The sequence below is a fragment of the Myiozetetes cayanensis genome, unplaced genomic scaffold, assembly GCF_022539395.1.
Source record: "Myiozetetes cayanensis isolate MyiCay16 unplaced genomic scaffold, myiCay2020 scf5-8, whole genome shotgun sequence".
In the NCBI taxonomy this organism is placed as follows: domain Eukaryota; kingdom Metazoa; phylum Chordata; class Aves; order Passeriformes; family Tyrannidae; genus Myiozetetes; species Myiozetetes cayanensis.
The window spans coordinates 112245057-112254718 of NW_026087742.1; the positions used below are offsets into that span (position 1 = coordinate 112245057).

General features: G+C 44.5%; 1 protein-coding gene across 1 annotated transcript; it reads right to left on the reverse strand.

The window, feature by feature from the left end:
* Positions 1-342: 342 nt before the first annotated feature.
* Positions 343-9639, reverse strand: NDUFV3 (NADH:ubiquinone oxidoreductase subunit V3). Its single transcript, XM_050332118.1, has 4 exons — positions 9551-9639; positions 9366-9438; positions 4859-5719; positions 343-624 (listed from the first exon to the last, which is right to left on the reverse strand). The coding sequence occupies exons 1-4, from the start codon at positions 9593-9595 to the stop codon at positions 458-460; spliced, it is 1146 nt and encodes a 381-aa protein (XP_050188075.1). The 5' UTR covers positions 9596-9639; the 3' UTR covers positions 343-457.
* Between the last annotated feature and the right edge of the window lie 23 nt (positions 9640-9662).

The following is a 9662-nucleotide window of genomic DNA, read 5'->3' on the forward strand; positions in this document are numbered from 1 at the left end:
GCAGATGATTAAATGAAGTTGTATGTTCTGTTCTCCCTTTACGACAGCGGAGGTTTTGAGATGTTTCAATCACATTACATAAACCTGCATTCCCCAACTAACACAAAACATTCCCTCTTGCCACAGGAGACAAATACTTCTTGTGCTGCTCCCAGCCAATGATTTTAACTTCAAATCCAGAGTAAACATAATCTCTCCAGGGCTGGGGACATGTTTGTGTGCAAGGAGAACGGCAATAACAAATTGTTCAACAACAATACCAAAGGAAAACATGGCACGTTCCCTTGAGCACGTCAGGAAGTGAGGGACTAAGAACCAGGAAGAACTGCTCAAAAGCCCAAGTTGTTATGCTTTTATTTATTATTTATTATCTGATTTAAATTATACAGATGAAACAACAGTGCTAAATAGAAGAATTCATCATTCTGCCTGGGCATTTGCTTGACATGTGGTTCTTTCAGTGCCTTGGTGATGGTCTTCCAGAAGATGGCTGAGGCTGCCTGAACTTTGAGAGAACAGTAATATAATCAGCAAAGGTGTAAGTGTGATACTCGTGGTGCTGAAGGTTCTTGTAGGTGGAATTATCCATTTCCTCAGGAGCAGGCTCGCCAAGGGCTTTGGTCTCTGTGAAAACAAACAGTAACTGGTGACTATAAGGATGCCACACCAGAGGACAATCAGCCTCCTTACACTGCCAGATCCCTCAGCCACTCAACATTTAAAAGAAAAAAGAGTCAGCAACTACAACAAAAGGAGAATTCACTGAGTTCTGCTGGTACCTTGTCTGGTCCTAAAGCAGCACATTAACGTGCAGTGGGGAACAGGAATCAGTGCAAGGCATCACATCTAATACAGCAAGTTCTTACAACCCAAACTACCACCTAATGCTGGGGGTGGACAGGGCAGAACATTTCATTTATCTTTTGAAGGCATATGTCTGCATTTCCTGGCTTTTTCCATCGTTGCCTTGGTTTTCACTCCAGCCAGAACAGTAGGTGACATTCTCAGCAAGCCAGGAGAGGCAAAGAGCAGTACAAATGATTTATCATCACACCAGACCACGAGATAAAGCCATTAGTGCTACTCCACAGATTGAATTTTTTCCACAGGGAGAAGTGAGGGAATTAGAAAGATCTCCACAGTTTAATTTCAAATGTGGTTATACCAAACAGTAATATATCAAGAGCCTTTGATGTGAATTCCCTTTCTCCTAAACTTTGTATCAGCTCTTCTTCATAAAAGAATAACCCAATAAAGTTATTTAGAACTCCTTACTTCACGTTAAAGCCAACATTAATTCTTATGCTTTTAGACTATTATGCAAATGGAGGCAGAATCATCTACATAAAAGGTTCCCGGTGTGGGCTGATTTTACAACCAGGGAAATTGCAAGAAATAAAACTTTACTTCCCAATAATAATTTATTCTCGTATACCCAGAGTTTTAACTGTAGGAAAGACACACAATCTAAGTGAAAAGCTTCACCACATAAACTTGTATGTGGCGGCTTAGGTTAGACTGTATTAAGCTCTTTTTGTAATGTGTCCATCTACAATAAAAATAAAAACTCGAGCAAGTGAACACCAGGGTTTCCCTTTGCTTATGACGTAATTATTGCAGCGTAAAGCGATCAGATTAAGAGCAGAATCCATAACATTTAGCAAAAATCCCAACGTAGTAAGCCAAGGTTTCAAAGCCTGTGACAGGAAATATCCCTGTGCCTGCTGCTCAGCTCCTACTGAGCCAGCTCGTAGGAGACAGCACTGCAGAGATAAAAGCCAGATGAAGTCTTTGCTGCAAATAGCCCCAAGAACAGGCAAGCGTAGGCAAGTGTACGTTCAACCTGCAAGAGACAGTTGTTCCAAATCAAGAGGCAGATGCTCAGGAAGAAAAGCAGATGGAGTCTCATTTTCCCTGCCCAAATACACTGTACTTGGCTCCTCAAAGGCAAAATTTATTCCCGAGTTCATCCTCCCCATACTTCAGTCTTCATCTCTGCTTTGTCTCTTAGGGAGCAAAGCACTTCACAGGCTGTTCTTCCGAAATGAATCACAGGCACATTTCTGAGTTACCACGCTACTACTTTGCTACTTACTCAGCAGCTCAAGTCAGCAGTTTTTGCCGACTGCTCTACAAAGGGATGACATCACCTGAGCATCCAGGTTTGCAAGGAGAAAAATTCCTTTTATGTCTTCCCTGTGCCTGCTGCAGAGATTGGAGATGAGCAAACAAGCACATGGACAGGACAGAAGCACAAATTACAGGTTGGTATCGTTAGCTGTGAACATTAAACACGGAAAAGCAGAGGATGTTCTCAAAGAAGGAAGAGAGAAGAGGATGTATCTGGAGACAACAGCGCTGGTTTTGAACAGAGTGTAGCTGGATTTGACCTGGAACCCTCTGGAACCCTCAGACATCCCACCAGCAGTAAAGGGGGGTGACCTTGCCTGTACCAACCCCCAGCTCTCCAACAGCCACTGCAGTCACTCCTCTGGCACCACCCAGCACACACTTCCCTGCTGCCACAGCCTGACCACCTTCACAAAGCAGGAGAAGCTCAACAGCAAAAGTGCCTTTTTCAGCAAATCCAGCCCTACCCAAAAGGCTTTTGCTGGTGCAGTGGTGATGATGGGTCTGAGGCACAGTGGGATCATTGCCCCACCGACACAGATCTGCAGGAAACGTTTGTCTCGTGGGCCTAATCTTATTCTGGATTTACAGTATCAGAGTAGAGGAGGGTGTTTCATAGATCTGCAATGTGTCATAATCTGCACTTTTAATAATTAGAACATTTTAAGACCAAGTCAACTTGAAGTTAATGGAACTAATTTTTTGTGTCTTTGTATTTTTTTCAACGTGGAAGTAAAAAAAAAGATGCTTGAGAATCTAGAATTCCACTGTGGATGAACAGGGAGATAAATCCAAATAGCCCTTACCAATTATTTTCTTTAATTTTTTAAAGAAAGTTTCTGCTGCTGACTGCAAGGAGGAACAAGCAAATTAAAATATCATTTGCAAACAGTGCTGCATTTTATTATTTGAATCACAGAATCATTTAGGTTGGAAAAGACCTCTGAGATCATTGAGTCCAACCTTAAATTGATCACCACCTTGTCAACTGGATCAGAGCACTGAGTGCCACATCCAGTTGTTTCAGTTACCATCAGGGAAGAAGGTAAGCAAAGAGATCAAATTAAGAGCCAACAAACCTCTTAAAACAGAAGGCAGGTCTTTTACTCAGCACTATCTCCTGGAAACTGATGTACAAAAGCAATTATTTGTCACTTAACCTGGTTAGACACTTCAGAGTCACAGAATGGTTGAAACTGGAAGACACCTCTGGAAGTCATCTGGTCCAAACCCAAATTCTCAGGCAGGCTCAGCTAGAGCAGGATGCCCAGGACCACATCCAGACAGCTTCCGAGTGTCTCCAAGGATGGAGAGTCCCTCACCTCGCTGGGCAACCTGTGCCCAGAGTTGTACCACTCTCACAGTAAAAACAAAGTGTTCATTGATGTTCAGGCAAAACTCTGTTTCAGTTTGTACCCACTGCCTCTTGTCCCATCACTGTGTAGCACTCAACAGTCTGACCTCTGCCTTTTTTGCACTCTCCCTTCAGGCATTTACACATTGATGATATTCTGTCTGAACCTTCTTCTTCTGGGCTGAACAGTCCCAGATCTCCCCTTTCCCCACAGGAGAAACACTCCAGTCCCTTCACCATTTCCATGGCACTTTGCTGGACTCCATCCAGCAGCTCACATCTTCCCTCGTGCTGGGGAGCCCCAGACTGGACACAGCACCCCAGGTGCCCCTCACCAAGAAGGAGCTGCAGCTCCCTCAGCCACACCCCAGGTCACCCTCGGTGCCCTTTGCTGAGAGGGCACATTCCTGGCTCTCCTTCAACTTGCTGTTCCCTTGGACCCCCAGGGCCTTTCCCTCAGGGATATCACTTGAAGGATGATATCCCAGCAGCTTTACAGTTATTCTGTTTTTACTTCCAAGTAGGCAAACTCTGAATTCAAAGTAGCAGCGAGAAGAGGGGTTTAAAGAATGGCATTTATATAGTGCCTAAGTTGAAGGGCAAGAATGGTGACTGTGATAGATCAGGAAAGAGGGGCACGTGCCACTGAAAAACACAAAATGAGATCAGTAGGAAGGTTAACAGGATAGTAGTAAATAAGAAATGTAAGTTAGGTAGGGAAGCAAAGCTAAGGATGCACAATGGTCTTTCCTGAAAACATACTGCTGTCTCCTCCCAACTCTTTACAAAAGCTAACTCAACTGCTTCCACACTAGTTACTTACAACCTTCCAGTCTCAGAATCAACACCTGTTTCTGGCACTATACTATGATTTCCTGAAGTCTGCTGAAATCTGAAACACTGAAAACATGAAAAAAAAAAAAACCAAACACCAAAGCCTAATGCAAAAAAAACCAAAACAAACCCAGAAAGACAGCAGGGTTTAAGCAACACTCAGATGGCATCAAATTCAGCTCATGAGAAAGGCAGCTACCAAATACTTCCGAGAAAAGAGAAGAGTGAAAACAAGTTTTGTCACATAAACCCCATGATTTTGCTCACAGTGGAAACAATCTTGTTTTCATTTTATAAGTAACTGGTTTATGAAACTATAAATACAGAGAAATGAAACCGCTTCCTTTCAGAGCATAGCTGGAAACTGAGTATTACTGACAGCTCATAACAATTAGCAAAGAACAACAATTTATCCTCCAGAAAGTCACTGCTGCACTGCCAGCTTCAGCATAAAGATCAGAGAAGATGTGGAAACCCTTTAAAAAAAGTCAAACCCTAGCCCAGATGAATCAATACAGTTCAAACAATTTAAAGTTGTACCCTCTGTTGTGCTGCTTTCTCCAGCCTGGGCTCCTGCTTCCTGAGCGGTCTCCTCCTTTGCCGTGGTGCCCATCACCAACACTGTGCTTCCAGAAGTCTCTTCCACTTCAGGACCAGTTACTTCTTTTGCTTCTGACTCCTGTGCCTCCTTCACCTTGCTCTTCTCTTCCCTGGATACCACTTTTTGCTCTTTGTCTTCCTGAGTAGCTGCTGAAGTTTTCAGCTGAATTGCTGCTACTTGGGTTCCGATGGACTTTTCCTCCAAATAATCAGGTTTATGAGTGACACCGGTCTGGTCCTGGCTTCCCACCACACCTGGTTCTAAGACCAACTTCTGCCAATCTGCTGCTTTTGGAGTGGATTTCACTTTGGGGTCTCTTGCTTTGGATTTTGATGCTTCCTGTCTGACTGATGTTTTAGAAAATTTGACCTGCTTTACAGGAGACACAATTATTTCCGGTTGGCGTGGCAGCTTCTTAAGTCCATACTCTTTGTGGGATTTCTGGAACAAATTCTCTTTTGCTAGCATTGATGCCTTTACTGCTATGTTCTCAGAAAAGATGGGCTCTCGCTTAGGAAACTCAACTTTAGTTTTAACAGCCACTCGTGAATCCTCGTTTTCTTCCTCAGAATCTGAGCTAGAATCTGACTCTGAGCTGGATGAAGACGAAGTCTGTTCCTCGACTAACTCTTTCCTCCAGCCTCCTGTTGCAGGTGCAGTGAGGTTTTCCTCCTCAGGGGAGGCAACAACTCCTCGCTGAGGAAATGCAACCACAGTTTTTCTTGACGTGAACCTCCTCGTGTCTTCGGCAGGTTTTGAAGCTTCCTCGAGGCTGGTACTAGATACGCTCTCACCTTTGTCTGTGGACAACAGGGGAGAGCTAGAAGACAACATTTTAGGAAATTCACCTGGTGCCTTGATGGCAAGCAGCTTGGTGCTTCCCTGTGGAGCCACTACATCTGGGAAACGGCATAAAGAGGATTATCATCATTATATCCCACACTCCTGTTACTCAGTGATCTCAGTCACACAGTTCAAACTTCCCAAGACAATCTGGCACAAAAATAAAGTGAAAGGGATTGTTATACTAAATGCAGGCACTGCGAAGCAGAAAGTTTAAGACATTCTAAGTTAAAGAAGCTGGAGTTCTAGTAGCACTTAACAGTTTTTGCTGCTGCGATGCTGAAACTCATGGGATAAATCCTTACGCTCCTTCCTTTGCCAAGCAGCTGGTTTTCCCTGTGCTTCAACTCTGCATCACTGAAGTGGTCTGCAGACCCCTCCCTACCTCAGGTGAGTGTTAAGATGGCTCTTCAAATACGCTGCTGCAGAGACAAAACTTGTGTGTGAACAAGCCAGCCAAACAAAAGACACAGTAAAGACACAGCAGCAGCTGCTGGCAACAGTTACCCTGGAAGCAGAAGGGAGGGAGGACTCCCAAAAGGCAAAGTAGAGGAATAAGAGATACCTGAGGCCATACACGGCTGTATTACTTGTTCATTGCCCACACGACCTACCAACTGAATTGTGTTTAACATCATTTCCCCAAGACTTTATCACTTCCTATTTTTGGTTTGAGACCTCTCTGTAAAACAAGGCTTAGAAGATCTCCTGATGTTTCATGTTTGCCTGTCTCTCTCTCCTCTCTCATGGATACTTGCAATAAGCTAAATTCTCCAGACAAGGAGTCAACAGGTGAAGAGAAAGCAGCAATTTTCAGGCCCTTTCAGACCCCTTGGATGCTTGTGCCAATATCATCCTCAAGAGGCTGAGCAACAGCAAATACTGTTGTGGTTACAGAAAACAGGAGCACAAAGAGGACTGGGAGCACACTGAGAAGATTCACCATGGCTGAAATTGGTTACAGTGAGGCCAACTCTGTTATGAGCAGCACCACTTCCAACCAGCAGTGTAATCCAACAGATTTCCAGCCTGCTACGCAGATTTATCTGCACAGTTTGGAAACCCAGATCTACTCTGTAAGACCATAAACTAGATGCAGTTTTCCCCTCACTAGTATTTTACAGTAATACCTTGTGTGATTCAAGGAGTTATTACCACATAGCTCTGAACAGAAGCGAGTCTTTAGCAATGTCCAAATGAAAACACCACAGAAAAGACAGACACATGAAATTAAAAGCAAAGCACTCAAGAAAGAAATAAGTTTTATCATAACTGAAATACAAATGAAGAAAAGCATCAAGCTTACTCTACAGGTAATATTTGGAATAATTCCAAGCACATACTTCTCTCTGTCAGATGGAAGGTGCAGGGCAGGAAGGAAAAGCAGGGGGAAGCAGGAGGATGGGAAGCCACCTTCGGAAGAGGTCTGACTCCCTGCACAGCCTGGCCCAGCCAAACAGCAGCCTGGAGGAACTAACATGTGAGGAAGCATCACTCAGGATTGAAGAGTTCTTCAAGGAAGCAAACAGGGAGACCAAACTAACACAAGACTGGCCAAAGGGAGGGCAGGCAAGGGAAAGCTGAGCAAAAGCTGAAGAATTATTAACGTTAAAAGATCCTAAGAAACCAAGAAGGCAGGTGACACTCAACTTGCCTATTAACAGTAGGTGTTACTGTACAAATACTTTCATATATCCAAGCTTAAGTATTTTAAAAGACAGACTTTATGATTAAAAGCTGAAACACGTAATACAACTGATACAGACACTTTAGTCAGGGCACTCCAAACTTCGCACCAGCTGATCTGTATTTGCATCACTTTGCCAGAAGAACAACACATCCAGCTCAGTAACAGGAGGATCATTCCCAGATGCATTCTTCCTGATGCCTGTATAACATCAGCATCGTCACCAGAACGTGTTTAAAGCACGTTCTCACTCGGAGAGGTGACAGGCAGAAAGGACAGCTCTATTTCCCTTCACTGGCTCTGTCTGTAAACCTGACCATTTTATCAAAGCAAGGACAATTTGCACATCCTGTCCCAGCCAGAATCTGGAAAAGGCAGCTGCATCCTTTCCATCTTAATTAACCTGAAGCGATTGCAGGGGAAGCAGCCAGAAGAGGAGGCCTAAAAAGTCTCCTGACACAAACTGGAGCTGCAGGACAGTGAACCCAGAAGCAGATACTGAGGTACATCTCAAATACACTTAATGCAAAAAAATTAAATTCTAATAAAAAGCAATTTGCTGTTCAATGAAGGTTATATCAATCTACGCAGTGAAGGCTTTCTTAATGGAACAGCAAAGCTTTTATTTGCTTTTAAGAGGATGCCAGAAGTCTGCATTCAACTCTTTCAGTGATCCTTTCAACAGCAGCCAACAAGCCTGGCCACTCCTACCTATGGTTCCATGAAGCTTTCCTTTTTAAAACCCTGGATCTCCAATTTGGGACAGGAATCCTCACTGAACCAGTGCACCTCCACTTAAAAACAGCATTTTGTGCAAGACACCCTTGTTTGAAATTTGTGTTCCTGTTCTGACTTTGGTCAGGGACAAAAGGACTCCTGAATGTGGAATGCAGTGCAGCGTCCAAACCCAGGGTCAGGCACTGCCCTGCTTGGAAAACCAGGAACCATGGGGGCAGGAAGCATTATAACCAAATTTAACACAGCAGTGCTGTGGCAGCTTCTCAACCTGCTGCCTGCAGCTGGTATTTGTATAGTGCAACTCTTTCTGCCTTTTAACTTTTGATAATCCAAACATTTCAAAGGACAAGGGCGAACATCTACAAGTCGAAAACCAGATTCTGCACCTCATTAAAAAGAGTGACGTGTTAACATTCTTTTCTATCAAATTTCAGGCAGCTTGCAAAAGCTTCTTTATATTAAGACAAATGTAATTAACTCTCTCCTTAAGTCTAGTCAGGCATCACAGCAATTAATGTATCATAAAACTACAGAATGGTCTGGGTTGGAAGGGACCTTAAAGATCATCCAGTTCCAACCCCCTGCCATGGGCAGGGACACTTTCCACTATCCCAGGCTGCTCCAACCTGGCCTTGGACACTTCCAGGGATGGGGCAGCCACAGCTTCTCTGGGCAACCTGTGCCAGGGCCTCCTGACCCTCACAGTAATTAATTTCTCCTTAATATCCAACCTAAACCTCCTCTCTGTCAGTTTGAAGCCATTCCCCCCAAGAACACGATGCAGGGTTTGACATTGCCCCATCCAGCCCGGCCTGGAGTATTACGGTGAAGGCAAACAGGAAAGAAGTTGTCAAAGTCACAAATATAAATATATATGCATTTATATTATTTATTAAAAAATACATATAAACAGAAATATATCCCACATATCCATGTTCCTACAAAACCTTTATTTTTACTGTACTTTTTACTTTATACTGTACTGTACTCTTACGTTTACTTTTACTATATTGAACGCTTTATCAGAAACCCTTGTTTACACGGCGGTGACCTTCCACTCCCTGGATTTCCCAGCTCACGTAGCACCTCTCTCTAGGCGCGACCATCCTCACCCTCTCCTCACCCATCCCTTTTACTGACACCCCGACACCGCTCGGAACCAAAAGGAACCCTCTTACTCTTCGGCGGCGCCGCCGTCCCGGTTGGTTTCTTCGGCTTCGTGCAGAGCCCGCGCGCCTCCAGCCGCAACACCTGCGGGCCGCGAACACAACAGGAATTAAGAAAGCGGGAGGGAATGCCCCGAACTGAGTGGATTTAGAGCCGGGGGGGAGATAAAAAGAGCTGTGCTGATAACCCGCTGTACCTGTCGCGCCACCGCCCTCCCGCCGCCCCTCAGCGCCGCCGCCATCTTGCCCGGGCTGCCCTCACGGCGGCTCCGCCCCCCGGGGCGGTGGGCGGGGCCGGGTGACGTCACG